The sequence below is a fragment of the Oncorhynchus gorbuscha genome, linkage group LG21, assembly GCF_021184085.1.
Source record: "Oncorhynchus gorbuscha isolate QuinsamMale2020 ecotype Even-year linkage group LG21, OgorEven_v1.0, whole genome shotgun sequence".
NCBI classification, from domain to species: domain Eukaryota; kingdom Metazoa; phylum Chordata; class Actinopteri; order Salmoniformes; family Salmonidae; genus Oncorhynchus; species Oncorhynchus gorbuscha.
Window position 1 is genome coordinate 42,963,770 of NC_060193.1, and position 25,452 is coordinate 42,989,221.

Genomic DNA, 25,452 nt, shown 5'->3' on the forward strand with positions numbered 1-25,452 from the left:
CTCATCAATTTGATATTTTACTTCTACAAAATAACACAAACAAGTTTTGAAAATGATAAGATTTATTGCAATTACAAGAGGTTAAACACTGACAGTAGCTCTTTGTGCAATGAAAGAGAATAAAAGAACGAACTGAAACAAGGGATGGAATGCAGTTGAAATTGATTTAAATCCCTTTTATCCATCTAACCCATATCCTCCTCTCCCTCCTCTTCAAACTCGCCCTCCTCCTCGGCGGTGGCATCCTGGTACTGCTGGTACTCCGACACCAGGTCGTTCATGTTGCTCTCGGCCTCGGTGAACTCCATCTCGTCCATGCCCTCTCCGGTGTACCAGTGCAGGAAGGCCTTGCGGCGGAACATGGCTGTGAACTGCTCAGAGATGCGCTTAAACAGCTCCTGGATGGCCGTGCTGTTCCCGATGAAGGTAGCGGCCATCTTGAGTCCGCGGGGTGGGATGTCGCAGACTGCGGTCTTGACATTGTTGGGGATCCATTCGACGAAGTAGCTGCTGTTCTTGTTCTGCACGTTCAGCATCTGCTCGTCCACCTCCTTCATGGACATGCGGCCACGGAAGATGGCGGCCACGGTGAGGTAACGGCCATGGCGGGGGTCGCAAGCGGCCATCATGTTCTTGGCATCGAACATCTGCTGGGTGAGTTCGGGCACCGTCAGCGCTCTGTACTGCTGGCTACCCCTGCTGGTGAGGGGGGCAAAGCCTGGCATGAAGAAATGCAGGCGGGGGAATGGAACCATGTTGACAGCGAGCTTACGTAGGTCGGCATTGAGCTGGCCGGGGAAGCGCAGGCAGGTGGTGACACCACTCATGGTGGCTGACACCAGGTGGTTGAGGTCCCCGTAAGTGGGAGTCGTCAGCTTCAGGGTGCGAAAGCAGATGTCGTACAAGGCCTCGTTGTCAATGCAATAAGTCTCATCAGTGTTCTCCACGAGCTGATGCACAGACAGGGTGGCATTGTAGGGCTCCACCACGGTGTCTGACACTTTAGGAGAGGGCACCACACTGAAGGTGTTCATGATGCGGTCAGGGTACTCCTCACGGATCTTGCTAATCAGCAGGGTACCCATGCCAGAGCCTGTGCCGCCTCCAAGGGAGTGGGTGAGCTGGAAACCCTGAAGACAGTCACAGCTCTCAGCTTCCTTTCTCACCACATCCAGGACAGAGTCTACCAGCTCTGCTCCCTCAGTGTAATGGCCCTTTGCCCAGTTGTTACCCGCACCACTCTGTCCTTTAAACAACAAAAAGTAACGCAATGAGATGTAGGCTAGGCATATTACTATGGTAATGTGAAATTAATTTGCAATTTCAAAGCATTTGCTCACCAAAGACAAAGTTGTCCGGTCTGAATATTTGGCCAAATGGTCCCGAGCGGACAGAGTCCATCGTGCCAGGCTCCAGATCAACTAGAATGGCACGAGGAACATACTTGCCACCTGAAATAAATGAACATACACTTTATGAGTTAGTAGCTAATTTGTGACAGATTTCCATGCAAATATTGTAAAATCTGCATTAAGAAAATATGCGCGTTTACCCACCAGTGGTACATTTTCACCAAACTGACTTGTTGCGGATAAAAATCAGTGTGATAACAGTGCACAAAAACGTTTACTTTTTCACTTAAGTTTTCATATACAACAACAAAAAAAAAAAAAGAGTTCCATGTGTTTCCATCGCATTTTCAACTCTACAGGTAGTTTAGTCAAACTGTTGCATTAAATAGCAAATGTTCCTACTCTGGTCTTTGTACATGCTCTCTAGCCAACAGCTTGCAGATACAGTGTGGGTAGGCTAGTCTACATGATGAGATTTATGGATAAGAGTGAGAATATTTGTATTTGTCAAACAGCAGTCAAGCATCAAGTCACCAGAATTAGACCCTCTTTATTGGAAAGGAGCATCAAGATCTAATCTGTAGCCTAAAACGGCATTGTTTCTCTGAGTCAGAGACCACACACCATGTTGCGTGACTCCAAGTTTACTTCGATATTATAGTTATCTGGAAATCTGGTTAACCTTTTTGGGATAGGGGGCAGCATTTTCACTTTTGGATGAATACCGTACCCAGAGTGAACTGCCTCCTACTGTCCCAGATGCTAATATATGCTTATTATTAGTAGTATTTTATAGAAACACTCTGAAGTTTCTAAAAATGTTTAAATGATGTCTGAGTATAACAGAACTCATATGGCAGGTGAAAACCTGAGAAAAATCCAACCAGGAAATGGGACATCTGAGGTTTGTAGTTTTTCAAAGCGTGGCCTACCGAATACACATTGAGATATGGATAAAGTTGCACTTCCTACGGCTTCCACTATTTTAAGTACCGCTTTGTACGGTCTGACAAAGTTCTAGCAGTGTCTGAATTTTTGGGTCTTTATCGTGTAGTGTGTGTGGCTGGTGTTATGAGCCGATCCTGGTGATTGACCAACAGGAACACAGTTGGCACTGAGTATGCACACAATAATACAATTATTGTGAATAATTAGATTAATATAATAGTTCAAATGTTTAATAGTTAAACATTCAGCCTACATGCTGTGCAAGAACAATTTCCCTCATCTTTTTTACATGAAAGGTCTGAAATCAGGCCCATTTTATTCTGAGTTTGGACATAAGGTTTATGTGAAAACTATTTCTAAGATGCATACTTTGTTTTTCTGAACTCACTTCACTGGCGCATATAGAGGCTTGAGCTGCTGGCACATGACCAGATCAAAATATAAAATAAACTGCTGCAGTTGATTGCAAGCCAATTGCAGAATGTGACTACAGAACAGAAGCATATCCTACAATCTGGACCGGTTGATATCAATATTTTAATTTGTTAACATCACACAGTGTGTGACAATGTGTTAGTTAAAGAGAACACAGCATAATTACATTTAAGTCATTTAGCAGACGCTCTTATCCAGAGCGACTTACAAATTGGTGCATTCACCTTATGACATCCAGTGGAACAACCACTTTACAATAGTGCATCTAAATATTTTAAGGAGGGGGGGTGAGAAGGATTACTTTATCCTATCCTAGGTATTCCTTAAAGAGGTGGGGTTTCAGGTGTCTCCGGAAGGTGGTGATTGACTCCGCTGTCCTGGCGTCGTGAGGGAGTTTGTTCCACCATTGGGGAACCAGAGCAGCGAACAGTTTTGACTGGGCTGAGCGGGAACTGTACTTCCTCAGTGGTAGGGAGGCGAGCAGGCCAGAGGTGGATGAACGCAGTGCGCTTATTTGGGTGTAGGGCCTGATCAGAGCCTGGAGGTACTGAGGTGCCGTTCCCCTCACAGCTCCGTAGGCAAGCACCATGGTCTTGTAGCGGATGCGAGCTTCAACTGGAAGCCAGTGGAGAGAGCGGAGGAGCGGGGTGACGTGAGAGAACTTGGGAAGGTTGAACACTAGACGGGCTGCGGCGTTCTGGATGAGTTGTAGGGGTTTAATGGCACAGGCAGGGAGCCCAGCCAACAGCGAGTTGCAGTAATCCAGACGGGAGATGACAAGTGCCTGGATTAGGACCTGCGCCTCTTCCTGTGTGAGGCAGGGTCATACTCTGCGGATGTTGTAGAGCATGAACCTACAGGAACTGGCCACCGCCTTGATAATTGTTTGAATACTTGACACTACTACCTGCGTAAATACACTTTAAAATCACTTCAACTAGCAACTTAATGTTTTGTATTTAATCAAAATGTCACAATTTAGCTAGCTACCTATGTACATAGAGGATCATTTCCAGTTCGTTACCTGTTGCCTCATTGTAGTACACATTGATTCTCTCAAGCTGCAGATCGCTATCTCCATGGTAAGTGCCAGTTGGGTCTATTCCATGCTCATCACTGATGACCTCCCAAAACTGCAAAAGTATGATGGAGTGCTTAGTGGCACGTCAGCGGGTAAAAGTTACTCATAGCATTATAGCTAGCAAGCTAAATTTAGGCAGCCATCGACAATTGAACGAATTTACTCTTCATATCAACCACACATTTCAGATAACCACATCTATCGTTAGCTTGCTAACTAACAAATCGCAAATACTTTAGTTTGGACTTAACTTATGAGCAGGCTAGCGACACAATGCTAGCTCACGAACGCTAACGTTAGTTACTTTGAAAAATGCAACTGCGTTTGCGATACATTTAAATTTAAAAAGTGCCCTTACCTTGGCACCGATCTGATTTCCACATTGACCGGCCTGTAGATGAACAATCTCCCTCATGTTAAAATCGAGTCGACGTGTAAATGAATAAAGATCACTTGTAAACACCTGACAATAACTGTAATGTTTACTGCGCGCCTTTTTTCTAAGCGTCTAAAGTCGAGCGAGCCGTTGAAAGAGAGGGAAAAGAAAGCTTCAGCGCGCGTGAGGAGTTTGTCTTTGCATGCATTCCATTGGCTAAATCAATATTACGTCATTATCATACAAGGCAATACATGCTTGGGTTTGTGTGTGTGTATGTATAATATATATATATATATATATATATATATATATATATATATATATATATATATATATATATAAATATATATATATACATATAAAATATCCTTATAACCCTAGCACAGGCAAAGACAGGCGGCCGCCAGCCAGTCAACGATTTTTTTTTATATATTTTTTTTTTACATGCAGCCAGTTGATAGCGGTGGATGGATAGATATATACAATATGTTGTATTTTAAATATGTTTATTACATGCAGTGTTTACCTATGGACCATGATATAAATAGAATTGCATAATGTAGCCTACACACAACATATGTGTGAAGCCATTCCTTTTTGGACCCAATGTGAAACCGCTGCTTCACCAGAAAACTCAGCCAAACCTGTTGTTGGGCCCTTGTGCAGGGCACTGCTCTGCGACGGACACTTTGCTGCCTATAGCCTCTTGTGTGCTTTGATGTTTGGGGGTTGGGAATTAAAGAAAAGATAGCCCACTGAGCCTCTGTCAGATTACACATCCTATAACATATCCTTTATTGCTGATGCTATATATTTGCCATTGAGAGGCTCTGAAGCCACCGGTCAGCCATATTGGCACTCCCCAGTAGACAGTCTTCCATAGAAATGAATTTTACAGTATTTCAATTAAATGTTAAGGACAAAATTACTTTTAACTGCCTAGTATTTTATGTTGATGTGGTGGAGACCGTAACATTAGGGGGGAAAATGCTGTCATTTTATGTTATGTTTAGCACACGTATCATTTAAAAGTGTGCATTAAGATGCCTAATATAATAATTATAACAAACAAATGCAGTCATTTATAAATGCATTTATATAGCTTCCAACTCTTTTTTTTTTATATTGGAGGAGTAGCAAGATGGCTGCGCGGTGGCTTCAATACAGCACACAGTCAGTGATCCAGGTTTTACTTGTCAGACAGACAGACTGCCGCAGAGGAAATGCACGCCATATGTTAGACCTGCAACTCACCACAGGAGTTTGCATATTTGATTCAAAAGCACTAGGAGGGTGTCAGTGTGAACAAATGGTGAGCTAGCCAGCCCAGTGCTGTGTTACAGTACTGACACAAACACTTGGCTGGTATGCATAAAGACAAGAGCCTCTTGAAAACGAGACATACAACTCTGCAAACATTCCTCCCTAAAACCTTGGAGTTCCAGCCTTTGATTTTTGGATTCACACCCCACCAGTTACGTAAGGCTTACAGACATGGAATCTGAGAATGGCGTGAACTATGTGAAAAATAACTTCATAGCTAAAACAATAAGTTGAAGCGGAAGGATGCAGTGGGGAAGAAGGATGCAGTGGGGAGAGGGGCAACCAGAAGTCCAGTGATGATGATATTCATTGAGGTCATCCGTATTTATTTAGTCATCAAATACATTCAACCTTTAATATGCAAATGAATGTCAGATGTCTTTATCAAAAAGTAAAAAAATACCTTTTTTTTTAACAAACATAACTCTGACAGAAAGCGCTTCAGCAAGTCCTGTAAATTCATGCAGTGTCTTTTCTTGTCCTTGATGCAAGATCTTTCTCCTATGGATAGTGTAAACAAAATAGAAACACAAATGGAACATTACTTTACAATAAAAGGTTCATGAAAAATCAATGAATCCAAAAGGAATGAGGGCAATGCAGTACAAATGTTTCCCCTTACCATTAGTACAGATCAGGTCCCCCCCACAATTGTTTTCAATTCAAATCTTCAAGGTCCTGGAAAATAATCTAAAACACTGGCACAGAAGCATACTAAGCTATGAGACATGTGATTGCTGTGCCTGTGTCCTAGTTACGATACTCACCTCCCTGAGTTGGTCTGCAGCAATCTGCAGTTTGGCCCTCATCTCATCACCAATGATGACATCAGACAACACGGACCATCTACCATCCTGGAAGCTCACTGGCATTGAGAAGACTACACCAGCTGGGAGGTTGTACTGTCCTGCAGAGAGGCCAAGAGAAAACAGATATCAGGGCCTTTATTCATAAAGTGTCTTCGAGAAGGAGTGCTGATCTAGGATCAGTTTGACCTTTTAGACACTCATACTGAGACACTTTATGAATACAGGCTTCATAGGCAGCACTTATTTAGTATGCTTACTTACTTTGTGTTCTTATTTTTATTTGTTTGTTTTTGTTATACCTTATGCTATTTTTAGTATTACATTGTTATTGATTACTGCATTGTTGGGGGTTAGAGCTTGCAAGAAAGGCATTTAACTCTACTTGTGCATGTGACATTGAAACACATTATATAAAATGCTGATACAATATATAAAAATGATTACAAAGCCTGGTCCCAGATCTTTAGGTGCTTTAATAGCCAACTCCTATGGATTTTGTCAATACTAATGTTACAGCACAGACAGATCTGGGATCAGGCTTAATGATACAGTCTTTCTATAGCCAAGTCATGTCAATGACTCTAGGAGTTGGCAAGTCTGCACAAACAGATCTGGGACCAGACTAGTATTATTCCCTCCTATCTGCAACTGTCACTATATTGACTTTTGACCTGACCTGTGCTGAGTATGCCTAAGGAGAAGACCTCCTCTGCAGAAGAGTTGTAGTTCCAGGCCTTCAGAACTGCAATGATCCCATTAGTGGCTGATATGGCTGTGGCCCTCTGGGACTTGGAGGCTACAGTGGCACGTTGGGAACTGACCAAATTCAGGAAGTCAGTCTGTAGCCATTTCCTTTGAGAAAAAAAAAGGTATTCAAAGTTTGGGTGTACTGTGTGTGTGTTAGAACTAGAGCACTGATGACAGGGAGGTGTATTATCAAAACTTAGTGCAGTAGTATTTTATGGTTGTTGAATTTAGGTATGAAATAGCACAGGAACGGTAGCTTCGTCCCAGATCTGACTGTGCCGTCTTGCCAAATCCGAAGGACATTTTGGCATAACAATGACCATAGGAGCCGGTTACACAGCACAAACAGATCTATACTGCAGGAACAGTACAGATTCATTGATAAACATAATTTGGCCAAAATGTCTTAGCAAACAGTTAAGTTACCTGTCATATATCATCTTTAGGACTGGCTGAGAAAAATCTGATGGTCCCCAGATGGCCCCTTCGTATTGGAAAACCTTCGCCCTCTGCAGGTCAACATGGGAACTGCCGCTGATGTTGCCCCAAACGATGACATCTGTCACATCTGACCGAGACGATAAAGAAGAATCACATGAAGGTTTGAGGGTTTTTTAAAAATTTAAGGTGAAAATGTTTATCCATTTCATAGATACATGTATAATGGTAATGAAAAAATGAAAGAAAAAATTATTGCGCTAAAAGTTGATTTGAGGAAAGTTTCACTTGGAATGACTGGGATATGTTGTTGTCATCTACTTTAGTTGAATGCACTGACTCAGTCGCTCTGTATAAGAGCAAAATTAATGTAAATGTAGAATGTTGATTTGTTTACCTGCAGTCTTCACAGATAGCTTCTGTGCAATGTGGGCTCTGGCTTCGTACTCCAGTTGAGTTGCCATGCCGACAAAGCGTCCGCTGTCAACCGAGGGAGCGTTCTCTAGCAGAAGGGAGCACTTCAGGTTAACCAAGGTGTTCCCAGCCACAATCACCGCCACGTTCTTGTGCGCCCTTTCGTCGATAAGGCGCCCATACTGTTGGTAACGCTCCGACACCTTCCTCACCTTAAAAATAATAATATGGTCATTTAGCAGATGTTTTTATCCAAAGCAACTTACAGAACTGTCAATACTAACACATGTTCAGCGTATGTGGAGTGGATGATACAATAATCCAACCCACAACCCTGGTGTAGCTTGCACCGTGCTCTAACTAACCCACCGAGCCATTCGAACTACACACCTTGCTTTCTTCCTCATCCTCCCCTCCACACTCAGGCCAACTGTCATCCAGGAGGATGATGAAGTGTGCTTGTTGGAAGGCCTGGTCCAGCTCTGTGTAGACAGTGACTTTATGGAGCTGTGGGAGGGCCAGGTCCTCTGTCTCCATCCTGACCCCCTGCAGGTCCTCCTCGATGGCCCCCACATCCAACAGGTGGAGGCTGATGGTTGGGGCGTCCCGGAATACCCCAGGGGCAAACAGCTGGGGGATCAGGATGTAGCAGGTCGGGTTAAGAGCACTGCAGGGTAGCAAAGGAGGAGAACAGTGGATTAAATCTGTTTGTGATGTAGGCCTAAAGCCATAGGAGTTGGCAAGACAGCACAAACTGGTCTGGTAGATTAGGATGCTTCGCTGCCTATAACTTCTGTAGAAGACAAACATATTTGAGCCAAACATTTTCAATATTTTTACTTCATATTTTCAATGGCAATAGACATGTCTTTTTCCTTCCTGAATTGACTCAATTGAAATGGAATTGATCCCAGCCATGCCTCACATTGAGATGCAGCTAGCTACCCTACGTACCTGCTGATCCATATGTGCAGTGGCTTGATGAGGCTCTGGTGGTACACCTCCTCCTTCATGCACAGCTCCCGTGTCAGCAGGTTCTCTGTTGCAATCTTCATCATCAGTTCCGTCGTCATATCGGAGGTGATGCCATAGTAAGCCTGGAAGTCAAGCAGCACTTTGACATGATTTGATCAGGATGTTTCTATTCTTGCTGAACCAGCTGATTGTGGAATTATCAACAAAGTAATAATTTATATAATGCCAGACTGATAGTTATCTTTGAATAAGGGTGATGTAGTAACATTACCTGTACATGTTCTAGGAAGTCGCTGAAGCCCCCTAGAAGCATTCCTTTACCCCCACGGTTGATCAGTTCCCTCCATATCATGGGAGAATGCTCATGCTGCCAGCCATTTTCCTTGCAAGTGGTTTCCAGCCATTGCTGGGAGGTGGAAAGAGAGGGTGACACAGATTGTCTGGACAGAATATCTCTAGTTTAGGCTACACATTGACAAAGTAAAGAGACCATATGAAAATAGAATTGACTGAATGTAATAAATGCATCTACCTGCCACTCATTGGGGTGCATGCAGAGCTTGTGGATGCTGAACTTTGGCAGAGATCTTTGCAGTAAATCTGCAAGAAGTTCAGCTTTGGCAAAGTACGGGCAATTTGCCTTACCTGAGAGAAAAACAAGTTGTCAAAAAAAAACAAGTTGGAATCTCATTACCAGCAGGTCATAAGCTCTTCCCATTTAGGTAAGTCAGACATTTATGTCTACATAGCTAATACAACCTAAACTTGAACAAGTCTTACCAGCAAGTACAAATTTTGCCATGTTTGTTGGCCGGATGTCAGTTGTTGCTAGGAAACCTGGGGTGTTATTTTAATTGTGTCCGATAGGAAACAGAGGTCACTACGTTTAGCTGAATATTTTTAAAATTGTGTAATTAAATATGATATGAAAATTCAATACATATTCATTATAATATTCCAAACAAATTATGCCCATAAGTATTAAAAATATCAAAGAACTAAAACTTAACATGATGTAACGTCGTTTTGTAATGGACGACGAAGGACCCATTATGGTTGCACACACAGACAACTGGCATGTGAAAGGCATGTGAAATGGATTGGACAACATAGCTAAGGCCAGGGTAAATTCGTTTATATTCAAATATGACATATTGTTATGTATGGAAATTCTAACTTGAGTGAGTGCGTTAGCTAGCTAGCACAACCTGTCATTTAGCTAGCTGGCTAATGTCTAGCTAGCTAGCTAACGTTAGTAACTTAACCCCTAGCATCATGCGCTTGTTGGCCTTGTGACCGATTTACATCGCATTGCAATTTTCACAATGGGAAGTAATGATTGTCTTACAAACAACATTTTGTTGTTTTCAGATAGTGGAGACACATGTTTAGATGCAGAATTGACTCGAGTATCAGTCTATTTTGCTAAGGAAAGACTAACCACAGTGGTAAACTTATCTACGGTTAATGACTTTAATGTCATATGTGCAATGCCACGCTGTGTTATTTGGCTTTCCCTTTTGTTCTAGTAACGTTAGCAGTTCAAGAGGATACGTTAATGACTCAAAGGTGTTGCTGTACAAAACACTCATTGACTGTATGTTTTGTGTTTATATAATTTCAGATGATAGCTAACATATTGCATTTTTAAACCACTACCCAGTGGACTGGTATCTGTGCAACAAAACAACACAATGGCAGCCCGTACTGCAGAGGTGCTGCTCGGGTGGGCCCTGCGGATATGCAACCACCGACGTCCATGGCAACACCGTGGCCCTCAGATGTTGATGATAGAGAGCTTTGACAGAGGACTGTCTCATATCTGGAGCACAGGACCAAGTCATAGACCGTTGGCTGGACTAGCTATATACAAAGTGAGGTATTATTCTCAGGGTAAAACATATGGGCAGGACGTGGTGGAAAGAAAGCAAGGCAACTCCATAAAGACTCAGAGCTCTGAAACCTGGTCTTCACCAAGTCGGACATCCCCGGACCAGCCAGCCAAAAGGGTGCCGTTTTACGACCAGCTGAGGGAGTGCGGTTCCCCCTCGGATGTGCTCCACCTGGCCGGCCAGTACACAGCCACACACCGGCGGGTGAGCAACTGCCTGACGCGCTGCTGGGAGTCCACCAAGAAGATGTCAGAGGAGCAGCGACGCTACGAACTGCGCATTATGTTCGAGCACGCTGGCTTCGAGGAGCTCCTCCAGAGGACCATGCAGGACGCGCGGCACATGCGCAGCGAGGACCTAGCCTACAGCCTGCTGGCCACAGTAAAGCTGGGCGTGTCGCAGAGCAGCCGCGTGGTCCAGACCCTCCTCCGAGTCTGCCAGGTAACCAATCGGAGACAGGTTGTTAGTGTGTTACAGGCCAGGCCACCAATCAGATACTTGAGTCCTGTTAGAGCTGTTCAGCATGCAAGTGTTTATCTCATCTGTGTCTGGCGGAATTCATATTTTACATTTTATATTTATTTTGGACTCCTGACGTAGCCCGGTTGCCAGCCTGTCAGTGAACAGTAGCCTCAGACTGGCACCCACCAAGAGTAGCGCTGTAACTCTCTCTCTCAATATTTTAAAATGCACGCTGGACAATATTCCTATATGATGGTGTAATGCCATGCTTTTCCCCCACAGGAGAACCTCAATGAGTTTGATGAGAAGTCCCTGTCAGTGCTGGCTTCCTGTCTGGAACACCTGGAGAGCAGCCCCAATGGGGACGCACTGAAGGAGGGAGTCAGGTGGGTTCCAGTGACATCTGTTTTAACAGCGGCAGTGATTCTTCAAAAATGACTAGAGTGCCATTTCCTATTTAACTACCCCAGGTCCAGTGTATTTCTCCAGTACAGTGTATGACCGTGTGTGTATTGTTTTCTAGGCTAATGATCGAGGCTCTACTGCCGAGGATCCAGAACGTCATGTCCCTTCAGACCTTGATGCGCCACATGGGCCGGGAAACCCCGGTGGACATCAAGAAAAAACTGGAGGTGTGTTAGTGCTCATCCGTTGAGCCATTGAGTTAAATCACAATTTAGCGAGCCTTGTACCCTGTGGCAAACTATATACATCTGGGCCAGTATTCATAAAGCGTCTCAGAATAGGAGTGCTGATCTAGGATTAGGTCTTCTCTGTATCTTTTTCATTGTGATCTAAAAGGAAAAGTCCTTACAGCTGTCCCTGACACACAAAAAAATCTTTGTCGACCAAGAGTCGTCTGTTCATTTGACCAATCGACTGGTCTAAATTTTTAAATGTCTATTTTTCCATACACAACCTGTGTGTTTTTAATAAAATCAACTAGGCTTGCACATTATTTCCCTGTTGCACTGGCTACTGAATTTATCTGATGCTTTAAGCATGCTGTGATTAAATAATTAAGACACCCAAATGACTCATGAGGGAGCCAGAGATCAAGGTAGCCTAACCAGAAGAAAAAAACCTGTTCCTCCCGCTGCTGCTGACCTTCGCAGATTTTGCCATTACGCTCCCGAAGTTGCCTGTAATAGGCTACACCAGGGGTTGACAACCTTTTCCATTTGGAGTAACAATTTATCTTACCATTCTACCAATCTGCATGCCAGTTATGATTTTCATATGCGCATTGTCGTGAAACAGTTTAATTTATCTCAAAATCATTGTCATGTGATTAATACAAAATTATATCTAAATTAAAAGTATACAAATCTAAAAGTAACTACCATTGCCAAATATGTACAAATATACTACTTAAAGCCAACAAATAAAAACATTGCAGCCTGCAGTTAGAAAATATCCTGAATCACATTGGATCAACTTGGTCCAGTGGAAGCTCTTGCAACATTGTATAAAATATTCTGGACCCTCAGTTTCCTGCGCCAGTGAAATCTGTCCAGATACAGCTGTAGGCTATTTGGGATAAGACGTAATCAAGCAGGCCTATTTTATGTTTCCACCGAATTGGAGCATGACATTTTTTTGTTTTTCCTTTCACCCAAATGGTTATAGAAAGGGAGAGAAATGGAAAGATTTTTCAAATAGGCTACATTGAGGCCGGTAGCCTAGGCCTCAGAGCATAAAATTAACATTGTAGTAACACCGGCCACTGTGGCAGGTAGATTTTTTAAAAATCTACCAACCACACAGATTTTTTTACCAGCCAAAATGTATTTTTTCCTCTAAAATTACACCAACAAAATCGAAAATATGGATGAGCATGCGTTGTAATGTTTCTAAAACAATACATGTATTACTAGTAAGAAGCAATGTTGTATATTATATAATTAAACATTTTGTGATCTGATTCTTTTAACCAAAATATCACAGTTGAGACAAACAATTTCACGATGTTACATTGGTGGTGCGACTCCAGACATGTTGGTGCCTGCTGTGAGATTGAGTATGAATAGCAGAAGCATTGTCTTCTCTTCCTTAGCAGTTGAAACTCAAACATGGAAAAATAACCGAACGTGTGAATAAAACAATGTAGCTAGCCAAGAAACACAAGGACAAAGTCTCACTTCAGTAGACTTTTATGCCTGTGCGTAGCTCTTCTAAAAATGAATCTTTCGCTCAGCTCTACGAGTGTGCACAGCCCAGCCAGGCAGTGTTGCAGTGAGAGGTGGAATAGGCTATATAGGATTCGTAGTTCTTAGACTTGATGCGATTAATTTACCAGCTATTAAACAAAATGGTGGAAATACTTTGAAAACAGCTACTGCAGCGTTTATTTTATAAATTATTGTGCAACTGTGTCCGACAAAAAAAAATGTAGGTCGACGAAATGGGGTCAGCCCTAAAACTCCTAGATCAGCATTCTTACTCTGAGATTGTGGATATGGGCCCTGACCAGTAATAACAATGTTTCTCTTGCCATCCCTCCATCCAGAGAAAGGCCCTGTCATTAGCAGACCAGTTCACTCTTCCGAACTCCCAGTATATGATCACTACGCTGGCCTCTATGGGCTTCTGCTCCAAGCCACTGTTGGCCGTCTGCAGCAGGAAGATTGCAGGTGAGACACATCCTATATGCCAGAAACCAGTGGACGTAAGCCGCTGTACTCTGCTCAATGTGTTTCACAGGATCAGTTATTTGATCAGTGTCGGCTCATCATTCTCAGCTAATTGTGCAACTGTTTTATATGTAAAGGCGACTGTACTCTTTCCCTCCTGCATCACAGAGCACGTCCACGGAGTCCCCTTCCACCGCCTGGTGAGTGTGCTGAGGGCCTATAAGGAGCTGCACTCCAGAGACGTGGCCCTGTTCACCGCCATCTCTGACTACGTGGCCTCCAGCATCACTATGTGGAATAACAAACAGGTGACCTATACCATACTACTGTATACTATATATAATATACTACTGTATACTATGCTATAATTTACCATTCTACTGTATACTATAATTTACCATACTACAGTATTCTATACTACACTATATATACTAATACTATACCGCTTACCCCCTGAGCTACATTATTTAGAGTAATATTGCCTATATTCTTATTTGCTATAGCCTATTTCAATTCATGTTATATGTACAGAATGCACGAGGACGATGTAGACATTGCTAAGTTTCACCAAAGCAGCGCTAAATGTTCTTTTATAAAATATGTTCTATTTTTTTTTCTCACACAAATTAATTCTCCAGCCGCTCTATTTCGTGATCAAACATTTAGCCTTCAACCCTGTTAGATTATCTCAAAGTTGTTAGTTGTTTTTGAATAACCAACAAATATGGTAGGCCTAAGGTAATGAGAGAGAACAAACAATAGCAATCTGAACAAAACTTAGTTGATCAAAGCATGCATGAGATGTGGGGGGGGGGAGTTCCTCCTTGCCATTGTGACCCAAACTGTCAAAAGTCTAATCCTACTAATTTCAATATCATAAAAGCAATTAAAGTTATGAAAAGTATTTCCCAAATATTCAAATAAAGTGTTTGTCCTAAAGTTTTTCATTTTTAAATGTGAACAATTATGTCGGAATCTGTGCTATTCTCAATCACAACTTTATTTTGAATGCCAAATTATATTTCAGGCCACAAGAAGTGAAGTTGTGCCAACAATACCAAGATTGAAAAATTCAGTTAGAAGTCTAAAGAAAGCTGAGGAAAGCTTGTGAAAGAGAACAACGTGTAGCCTAAGTGGCATAGGCCTATTTCTGTATTATTCTAGCTACGTGCAACCTACCTTAAACTCATAGTAACCTAGGCCTAATATGAGAGGAGGATTTGGAAAAATGTGAATCAGTTTATAATTGTGCAGGCGGTTTGCCAATCGTATAGCACAATGTTTTAGGAGTGCATAATCACGATGGGGAAAAGGTTGACATCGCCCGACCCAGTTACACAGATTTATGCAGCATGGGAGCACTGTTTCTGATAAACCGGCCTTTGAGAAGGTTCCCATAACTTCTAGCATTTAGCATACTGTTCAGTGGTGATCTTGATCCTTAAAATCCTGTGTTTGAAATCGGAAGTTTACTCCTCTCCTCTAACGTGTTCTGTCGGTTCCAGTTGATTCTCTTCCTGTCTGCGTTTGAGGATCTAGCTTTCTGCCCCACGGCCATGTTGGACGCCTTTGCAGAGAGAGTGACTAAGAACCCGGACGCCCTGGGGCTCAAAGACGTCCTCAGCATTCTGAAGACCTACTCGTCCCTAAACCACAACCTACAGGGCTACAGAGAGCCGTGAGTCTCCACCATAGAAATATAATGTACCATAGAAATAGAATGACATTGTTGACATTTTTATTTCTATGGTCTCTAACTCGCCATGCCCTCTCCGTTTCCCTCCCCCCTGGCTAACTGTAGGCCTAGACCCTGTTTGAATACCTTAAATGCAGGCTTCCATTCTCCCAAACCTTAAGTTACAGTATTTACTGAGTTGATTAGGGTGGTGAAAGTTGAAGCAGTAGGGTCTCTATCTTATTCAATTACTTACAGATCAGTAGTTACCGCATTACATTTTGAATGAACCGACAGTAATCTCTGCTCCCTGCTATATAGCACTTTTGCAGTGTGCACAGGTACAGCTGTATTTATAAATGGAGATGGGTTGGGTTGTCAATCAATATTCAAAGCAGCCACATAACAGTCACATAATACAGATTACCACCATATCCCGCTGAATGCAAACTCTATATGTTTCTTCCTGGCCACAGGTTCCTGGAGGGCGTGACCCACGTGGTGGTGTCCTACCTTCCCAAGATGGCTGCCTCCGACCTGCTGAAGGTGGTCTACTGCCTGTGTCTGCTGGGCCACTTTCCTGCCGCCCCACTGGAACAGCTGCTGCAGAAGGAGACACTGGAGGAGATCAGTGCCAGAGGTCAGACACTGTCAGCCTAAATAAAGATACTGGTTAGATTTTCAAATCATTAGATTTTGGAAAAAAAGACACGTATACATCATTATTAAACATTATTATAATACAGATATGCTGAATTCCAAATCGAACTGCTAGCCCCTACCCCTTAGATGCTCCTGTAGGAAGTGAAATGGGTGTAAGCAATATTTCTACCTAGCCAATAAGGCAAGAGGAAGCGATTACCATCTTACTTAAACCTATCCAACCAGCTGACCCCTTGTCCTCCATGTCCATACAGGTGGGCGGCTGCAGAAGGGGATGGAAAAAAAGCTGCAGATCGTGGACCTGTGCCTCAGGCTGGACCAACCTTCTCTCCCTAAGCCCCTGACCGTCCCTCCCGAGGCTCTGGGCTCTCCAGCCCCTAACGACCTGTCCATTAACCCAGGGCTGTCTATGACCCTGCAGAGCATCGCCCAGGAAGGGCTGCTACAGGAGGGTGTGATGGTTGAAGACCAATACTTCATAGGTAAGTAGGACCTCACTGTTAGCTTGGTCCCAATGTTCCCAGTAATTATTTTAGGCACTGAGCAAATTTCAGTTCTGCTGAGCGCAAACCTAAGTGGCACAGTAGACTACTATGGCTATTTGATCATAATGTAGGCTTATCAGTGGCCAAAAACAATCCCAAAACGTTTTAATATGGAAATAGCTGTTCTATCATTCAGCCTACAGTAGCAGCCAATGTGTGGTGTTCAATGTAGACCTACATTCCATGAGACTTTTGGGGAAAAAACATGCAGGGCTTGACATGAACCTGTTTATCCACTTGTCCTTCAGACAAGGTGACTGAATGTTGTTGTTTGATGCAAGAAACCACTTTTCAAAATAAAATGCATTATTATTATATTATTATACTTTGTTCCGGAGTTCTAAATTGAGCAGCTGCTGAAAAATGAGCTCCTGTATATATTGAGATTTAAATGGTTTTTTAGAGTGAAGTACATCAAAAAAATCAAGAGAAAACTGCAAGACTCAATAGAAGACAAAACAAGGAACAAACCAAAAAAGACAGGCTTTTGAAAAATTAACTATTTTTCATAAAATTGTACAGTTATCTTAGCTAGCTGAATTGCTAGCAGAATTGTTTACTTGTTGCTAAGCAGTTGCTAGGGACTCTCCTGGAAGAAGCTAGCTAGCTTACAAAGAATAACAACAAAAAATATCTAGTTAACAGAAGAAAGGAAGACAAAATAAGGACAAAAGAAGGACAGAAGAAAACGGAAAAGAAAGAGGACAACATAGTGAAACAGTCAGCACTTCTATTGCAACTTGTATTTCGTCGTCCTAACGTAGTCTACACTGCTATCTGCCCAGCAGCTAGCCAGCTAGCATACGTCCACCGTCTACCGAATAGCAGCACTGTAGAAACTATTACACTCAACTGAACGACTTGATTAGTGTAGTGTTAGCTAGCTACATAGTTGTCTTTGCTGTCTTCGTATCCAAGATAATTGTGTAGTTTAGAGCGTGTAGTCTTAGAGTGATTATCTTAATTTACTGAGGTTAGCTAGCCAGCTATTTGTCGTCCTTAACGTAGGAGACACTGCTAGCTAGCCAACAGCTAGCCAACGTCTACTGAATAGAACTTCCGCACTCAACAACCGGTCGCATTCCGTTCGCTCCACAGGTAGTATCACATTTTTCATTTCATTTCATTACAGCACAACGGTTTGATTTGTTTGATCGTAGCTAGCTACATAGCCGTCTGTGTATCAAAGATAATTGTTGTCGTTCTTTTAACGCAACGTAACGTAATCAACACTGCTAGCTAGCCAGCTAGCCCCCGAATAGCAGCACTGTAGAAACTATTACACTCAACGGAACAACTTGATTAGTGTAGTGTCAACAACGCAGCCACTGCCAGCTAGCCTACAAAGTCAACAACGCAGCCACTGCCAGCTAGCCTACTTCAGCAGTACTGTATCATTTTAATCATTTTAGTCAATAAGATTCTTGCTACGTAGCTTAACTTTCTGAACATTTGAGACGTGTAGTCCACTTGTCATTCCAATCTCCTTGCATTAGCGTAGCCTCTTCTGTAGCCTGTCAACTATGTGTCTGTCTATCCCTGTTCTCTCCTCTCTGCACAGACCATACAAACGCTCCACACCGCGTGGCCGCTGCCACCCTAATCTGGTGATCCCAGCGCGCACGACCCACGTGGAGTTCCAGGTCTCCGGTAGCCTCTGGAACTGCCGATCTGCAGCCAACAAGGCAGAGTTCATCTCAGCCTATGCCTCCCTCCAGTCCCTCGACTTCTTGGCACTGACAGAAACATGGATCACCACAGATAACACTGCTACTCCTACTGCTCTCTCTTCGTCCGCCCACGTGTTCTCGCACACCCCGAGAGCTTCTGGTCAGCGGGGTGGTGGCATCGGGATCCTTATCTCTTCCAAGTGGTCATTCTCTCTTTCTCCCCTTACCCATCTGTCTATCGCCTCCTTTGAATTTCATGCTGTCACAGTTACCAGCCCTTTCAAGCTTAACATCCTTATCATTTATCGCCCTCCAGGTCCCCTCGGAGAGTTCATCAATGAGCTTGATGCCTTGATAAGCTCCTTTCCTGAGGATGGCTCACCTCTCACAGTTCTGGGCGACTTTAACCTCCCCACGTCTACCTTTGACTCATTCCTCTCTGCCTCCTTCTTTCCACTCCTCTCCTCTTTTGACCTCACCCTCTCACCTTCCCCCCTACTCACAAGGCAGGCAATACGCTCGACCTCATCTTTACTAGATGCTGTTTTTCCACTAACCTCATTGCAACTCCCCTCCAAGTCTCCGACCACTACCTTGTATCCTTTTCCCTCTCGCTCTCATCCAACACTTCCCACACTGCCCCTACGGATGGTATCGCGCCGTCCCAACCTTCGCTCTCTCTCCCCCGCTACTCTCTCCTCTTCCATCCTATCATCTCTTCCCTCTGCTCAAACCTTCTCCAACCTATCTCCTGATTCTGCCTCCTCAACCCTCCTCTCCTCCCTTTCTGCATCCTTTGACTCTCTATGTCCCCTATCTTCCAGGCCGGCTCGGTCCTCCCCTCCCGCTCCGTGGCTTGACGACTCATTGCGAGCTCACAGAACAGGGCTCCGGGCAGCCGAGCGGAAATGGAGGAAAACTCGCCTCCCTGCGGACCTGGCATCCTTTCACTCCCTCCTCTCTACATTTTCCTCCTCTGTCTCTGCTGCTAAAGCCACTTTCTACCACTCTAAATTCCAAGCATCTGCCTCTAACCCTAGGAAGCTCTTTGCCACCTTCTCCTCCCTCCTGAATCCTCCTCCCCTCCCCCCCTCCTCCCTCTCTGCAGATGACTTCGTCAACCATTTTGAAAAGAAGGTCGACGACATCCGATCCTCGTTTGCTAAGTCAAACGACACCGCTGGTTCTGCTCACAGTGCCCTACCCTGTGCTCTGACCTCTTTCTCCCCTCTCTCTCCAGATGAAATCTCGCGTCTTGTGACGGCCGGCCGCCCAACAACCTTGACCCTATCCCCTCCTCTCTTCTCCAGACCATTTCCGGAGACCTTCTCCTTACCTCACCTCGCTCATCAACTTATCCCTGACCGCTGGCTACGTCCCTTCCGTCTTCAAGAGAGCGAGAGTTGCACCCCTTCTGAAAAAACCTACACTCGATCCCTCCGATGTCAACAACTACAGACCAGTATCCCTTCTTTCTTTTCTCTCCAAAACTCTTGAACGTGCCGTCCTTGGTCAGCTCTCCCGCTATCTCTCTCAGAATGACCTTCTTGATCCAAATCAGTCAGGTTTCAAGACTAGTCATTCAACTGAGACTGCTCTTCTCTGTATCACGGAGGCGCTCCGCACCGCTAAAGCTAACTCTCCTCTGCTCTCATCCTTCTAGACCTATCGTCTGCCTTCGATACTGTGAACCATCAGATCCTCCTCTCCACCCTCTCCGAGTTGGGCATCTCCGGCGTGGCCCACGCTTGGATTGCGTCCTACCTGACAGGTCGCTCCTACCAGGTGGCGTGGCGAGAATCTGTCTCCTCACCATGCGCTCTCACCACTGGTGTCCCCCAGGGCTCTGTTCTAGGCCCTCTCCTATTCTCGCTATACACCAAGTCACTTGGCTCTGTCATAACCTCACATGGTCTCTCCTATCATTGCTATGCAGACGACACACAATTAATCTTCTCCTTTCCCCCTTCTGATGACCAGGTGGCGAATCGCATCTCTGCATGTCTGGCAGACATATCAGTGTGGATGACGGATCACCACCTCAAGCTGAACTTCGGCAAGACGGAGCTGCTCTTCCTCCCGGGAAGGACTGCCCGTTCCATGATCTCGCCATCACGGTTGACAACTCCATTGTGTCCTCCTCCCAGAGCGCTAAGAACCTTGGCGTGATCCTGGACAACACCCTGTCGTTCTCAACTAACATCAAGGCGGTGGCCCGTTCCTGTAGGTTCATGCTCTACAACATCCGCAGAGTACGACCCTGCCTCACACAGGAAGCGGCACAGGTCCTAATCCAGGCACTTGTCATCTCCCGTCTGGATTACTGCAACTCGCTGTTGGCTGGGCTCCCTGCCTGTGCCATTAAACCCCTACAACTCATCCAGAACGCCGCAGCCCGTCTGGTGTTCAACCTTCCCAAGTTCTCTCACGTCACCCCGCTCCTCCACTCTCTCCACTGGCTTCCAGTTGAAGCTCGCATCCGCTACAAGACCATGGTGCTTTACGGAGCTGTGAGGGGAACGGCACCTCAGTACCTCCAGGCTCTGATCAGGCCCTACACCCAAATAAGGGCACTGCGTTCATCCACTTCTGGCCTGCTCGCCTCCCTACCACTGAGGAAGTACAGTTCCCGCTCAGCCCAGTCAAAACTGTTCGCTGCTCTGGCTCCCCAATGGTGGAACAAACTCCCTCACGACGCCAGGACAGCGGAATCAATCACCACCTTCCGGAGACACCTGAAACCCCACCTCTTTAAGGAATACCTAGGATAGGATAAAGTAATCCTTCTCACCCCCTTAAAATATGTAGATGCACTATTGTAAAGTGGCTGTTCCACTGGATGTCATAAGGTGAATGCACCAATTTGTAAGTCGCTCTGGATAAGAGCGTCTGCTAAATGACTTAAATGTAAATGTAAATTATTCCCATACCATTATTACAGAGAATCAGACAAATGTTACCCTTTGCCTATTGGCTACAACACTGCCCCCTTAAGACAGAAAAAAACAACTCTTTACCTAATTCTCTTTACAAAGATGGCTAGAAATGCACACATTTTGTGCTCTTTTAGGAAACAATCACTCCCCCATTTGTTGATGAGAAATTAGCTATAACTGAGCTAATTACTCACTAACTAGCAAAGAATATGAACAAATGTATACAGGTGGCTGCATGCAACTCTCGCTTTGATCTCAAAACAAGCGCATCTACTCGCTGACGTTCATGTTGTGAACACAGTCCAGTTCAAAGTGAATGGCACAGATCCATCCATATATGACAATAACTATTTGCGTCTACTGCAGCTCTGATTGATTATGGCGCACCAGTCTGTGTAGAGTTACGTGCCTGAGTCATGACTGTCAATGAAATGAAATCCTACTCCATTGTGCTTTGCCTACAAGAATCTCTTGCACAGTTAGTTTTATAAAACTAAGTCTTGCATATTTGATTTTGTTCCGGTATGTTACATTGAAAGTGGCTAATGTTGCTTCTACCCCCCCCCCCCCCCCGTATATAGACTCGTTATTGTTATTTTGTGTTACTTTTTATTTTATTTTTTACCTCATTTTATTTAGTAAATATTTTCTTAACTCTATTTCTTGAACTGCATTGTTGGTTAAGGGCTTGTAAGTAAGCATTTTACAGGAAGGTCTTCATCTGTTGTATTTGGCGGATGTGACAAATAAAATTAGGTTTGATTTGAAAATATTGTGTTGATTCGAGCACAATTCCCACAGTACAGCGAAACGTTGATAGTGTTCATTAAGGGAAAACTCTAGAAATGTAGATCTCGTGCTTTTCTGCGTGGGCTGATATTTCTTCTGTGCGGCAGCCCAAGCTTAGAGGGAACATTGCCTGGTCCCAGATCTGTTTGTGTTGGATAGCTCATGGTTTCCTAAACTTGGTCTTGGGAATGTTTTGGTTTTTGCGCTAGCACTACACAGCTGATTCAAATAAACAACTCATCAAGCTTTGATTATTTGAATCAGCTGTGTGGTGCTAGGGCATAAACTAAAACGTGCAACCTGGGGGTGGGGGCCAGGACCGGGTTTAGGAAACCCTGGATAGTTAACTCGTATGGTTGTATGGCATTACAATGACCATAGGAGTTGGCTATACAGCACAAACAGATCTGGGACCTGGCTACCTCACTGCTTGGGATCATTATGTTGTGTATTTATTATGTGGGACAAGACAGTCGCACAGCTTTTATGTATGTGTTAGGTACTGTATTTGAACTTGTCTGCATAAGATGTGTCCCCCAGTTATTTCTTCACCAATGCTCAACAGTGATTGTGCTTTATTTTAGCGAGTTATTGTTTCTGTTGCTAAAAGGATGTCATATTACGGGTTGTGTCTGGGTTGTATAACAGATGGTGTGATAACCCAACCCGGATCTCTACAAGAAGCCACAGGAGGGAGGGCACCATCTGAGGGCGAGTTTCCGCCACCTGAGAACAGTCAAAGGTTACTAACTAATGTTGTGGAAAAACAATTACTGTCTGTAAAATTTACAGGATTATATGATTCATTTCATCTGAATTAGATCTGTGTAGTCTCTCCCATTCAAACTCATTCAATCACTGTTTCAGTCACATCAATGTTATCTAAATTAGGATCAAACTATTCTTGTTTTCTGTCCCCTTGATGTAGAATTGCAGTATTCTGCGCATCCCCGTCCTCTTTCTGTTATGGTACCTCCCGTCCCCGTGGAAACCTGGCTATCAAGTTGCGTCATCTGACGGTCCTAGGATACACCCCAGTCGTGGTGAGTTTAATGTCGTAGCCTAATGTCGTAGCCTAGGCTCTTGTTTTAAGCTCTCGCTAATGTGATTGTCTTAACTGTCTCTTGTTTGACTTTTATTAGCAAACAAATTTCCTTCTGAAATGATGATGAACTTGATATGGTCTTCTGATTAAAACTCTTTGTACCATCCTATTTTGACAAGGTGAAATGTGAGCCATGTTTATTTAGCATGGTTATTTATGAGTCTTAACTTTGTATATTTGAGAGAGATTGTAATATACTAAAATAAGACAAATGTTGCAGAGCCCATCTTGAACTTGACTCAACTTCAAGGCCCCCCACTTTTACCCATCCCTCATTTCTAAGTACATTATTTCCCATCCCTCCTCTCCATTCCTAGGTGTTGGAGCACGAGCTGGACAATCTGTCCGAAGAGGAGAGAACAGAGCTCCTCAAAACACGGATCTTTCCAGAACAGGAGAGACCTGCTAACGTCGAACAGATGACAGACTGACGGACACAGAGAGAGCGAGGACATGGCTCGTTCAGACAAGAAAACCCCGACCTGGTTCTGTGGTCAGTCTGGTCACGATCCTGTTCTGGTCCTGTCATTCGTTGCACAGGAACTGCTGGTATACTGAATTGACTACATGAAGACTGTTGTCGAAAATATCTGTGTGTGAATGTCTCACTATTTAACTAGAAAGTAAATGGGAACAAACTCCCATCTGTCATTGCTCCTCATATTTTTGAGGGAATCTGTGTTGGAATCTGTGTTGCGTAAGTGTTCCAGTTTGTTTTAAGTAAGTTCAATCCTGTTGAAGTAACTTAAAGTTAAGTAACACAACTTTCAGCATCTTAATACCTCTCATGGGTTATTCCTAAATAGTCTAAGTTCATATCCTCGCCTCCTCTCCTTCATCTGAGCAGCCTGTCCAGAGGAAGGACCAGAGGAAGGAAAGGGGACGAGGAGAAGCTACTGTAGACTATTGAGACAGAAAGCCATGTTTCTACTGGGTTTGTGTGTCTCATTTAGAATACGTCACTTGAGGTTACTGGATTTGCCAAAAGTGAGGCCCAATCCTAAATGGACCCCTAGACCCTACACCCTGTGCACTTGTGGAGATCGCATATGATTTGATGGGTTTAAGCAATACGGTGAAACTTCAACCTAGCCTAACAGAGGGCCAGTTGGAATGAATTGCTTATACCCATTAAATCCTCTTACATCTCCGGAAGTGCATAGGGTGAGTGTCTAGGGGTTGATTTGGGATTGGACATGAAATTGTTTGATTGATGCCATGTCATTGAAATGTGTTGAGTAGAGGTGGTTATGGGAACTGATGTTCTAACAACGAAAGGGTTTATAATCACGACTGTCACTTATGCTGAAAATAAAATGACATAGAAACAGTCATCCACTATATACAGTACCAGTCAAAAGTTTGTACTTTGTACACCGACTCATTTCAGCCTATATTTTGTTTTGCAATTTTCTACATTGTAGAATAATAGTGAAGACATCAGAACTATGAAATAACACATGGAATCATGTAGTAACCAAAAAAAAAGCTGCTACAGCGCATACAGCTGTTCAAACCTACATGTCACCTCCATTACAATGTCAACTGACACGCATAATTGCTGGGCAGATATCACGCTGAGTGATAGTATCAAAAACAGATGCTAACACAGAGGGTGTAAGTTTTCATGTCTGTGTGTATATCAGACACACACATCCCCTGTGTTTTGAGTGGGACACATCTACTAATTCAAGGGTTTTTATTTTTACTGTTTCCTACATTGTAGACTAATAGTGAAGTCATCAAAACTATGAAATAACACATGGAATAATTTAGTAACAAAGTGTTCAAATCAAAATATATTTTATATTCTTCAAAGTAGTCACCCTTAGGCTTGATGACTGCTTTGAACACTCTTGGCATTCTCTCAACCAGCTTCATGAGAAATGCTTTTCCAACAGTCTTGAAGGAGTTCCCACATATGCTGAGTAATTGTTGGCTGCTTTTCCTTCACTCTGCGGCCCAACTCATCCCAAGCAATCTCAATTGGATTGTGGAGGCCAGGTCATCTGATCATCATCATTGTCCTGTTGGAAAAACAAATGATAGTCCCACTAAGGGCAAACCAGATGGGATGGTGTATCGCTGCAGAATGCTGTGGTAGCCATGCAGGTTAAATATGCCTTGACCTCTTAACTAAATCACAGACCTTGTCACCAGCAAAGCACCATCACACCACCA

The 25,452-nt window shown here is 43.7% G+C and overlaps 3 protein-coding genes across 8 annotated transcripts; 1 reads left to right on the forward strand and 2 right to left on the reverse strand.

Moving 5' to 3' along the window:
• Nucleotides 1-50: 50 nt before the first annotated feature.
• LOC124008235 (tubulin beta-4B chain-like) lies at nt 51-4,372 on the reverse strand. The gene is made up of 4 exons (XM_046319370.1): nt 4,175-4,372; nt 3,760-3,868; nt 1,341-1,451; nt 51-1,246 (listed from the first exon to the last, which is right to left on the reverse strand). The coding sequence occupies exons 1-4, from the start codon at nt 4,229-4,231 to the stop codon at nt 186-188; spliced, it is 1,338 nt and encodes a 445-aa protein (XP_046175326.1). The 5' UTR covers nt 4,232-4,372; the 3' UTR covers nt 51-185.
• A 1,455-nt stretch (nt 4,373-5,827) lies between these two features.
• mdh1b (malate dehydrogenase 1B, NAD (soluble)) lies at nt 5,828-9,738 on the reverse strand. Of its 5 annotated transcripts, none has more exons than XR_006834069.1 (10): nt 9,682-9,738; nt 9,434-9,546; nt 9,173-9,307; nt 8,881-9,023; nt 8,317-8,593; nt 7,910-8,138; nt 7,501-7,642; nt 7,032-7,179; nt 6,286-6,425; nt 5,828-6,019 (listed from the first exon to the last, which is right to left on the reverse strand). XR_006834069.1 is itself a non-coding variant. In XM_046319366.1 (10 exons), exons 1-10 carry the CDS (start codon nt 9,701-9,703, stop codon nt 5,978-5,980), a joined length of 1,419 nt encoding a protein of 472 aa, XP_046175322.1. In that variant the 5' UTR covers nt 9,704-9,738; the 3' UTR covers nt 5,828-5,977. The 5 variants fall into 5 exon arrangements, 3 of the variants coding, with proteins under 3 accessions (XP_046175322.1, XP_046175323.1, XP_046175324.1); XR_006834070.1 differs by having other exon boundaries at nt 5,828-6,216; XM_046319366.1 differs by having other exon boundaries at nt 7,004-7,179.
• A 140-nt stretch (nt 9,739-9,878) lies between these two features.
• Nucleotides 9,879-24,614, forward strand: fastkd2 (FAST kinase domains 2). Of its 2 annotated transcripts, none has more exons than XM_046319363.1 (12): nt 9,879-10,025; nt 10,526-11,234; nt 11,538-11,641; nt 11,779-11,887; nt 13,765-13,888; nt 14,057-14,196; nt 15,394-15,566; nt 16,040-16,203; nt 16,481-16,708; nt 22,815-22,908; nt 23,095-23,209; nt 23,589-24,614. In XM_046319363.1, the coding sequence occupies exons 2-12, from the start codon at nt 10,596-10,598 to the stop codon at nt 23,700-23,702; spliced, it is 2,004 nt and encodes a 667-aa protein (XP_046175319.1). In that variant the 5' UTR covers nt 9,879-10,025; nt 10,526-10,595; the 3' UTR covers nt 23,703-24,614. The 2 variants fall into 2 exon arrangements, with proteins under 2 accessions (XP_046175319.1, XP_046175320.1); XM_046319364.1 differs by having other exon boundaries at nt 15,421-15,566.
• The last annotated feature ends 838 nt before the right edge of the window (nt 24,615-25,452 follow it).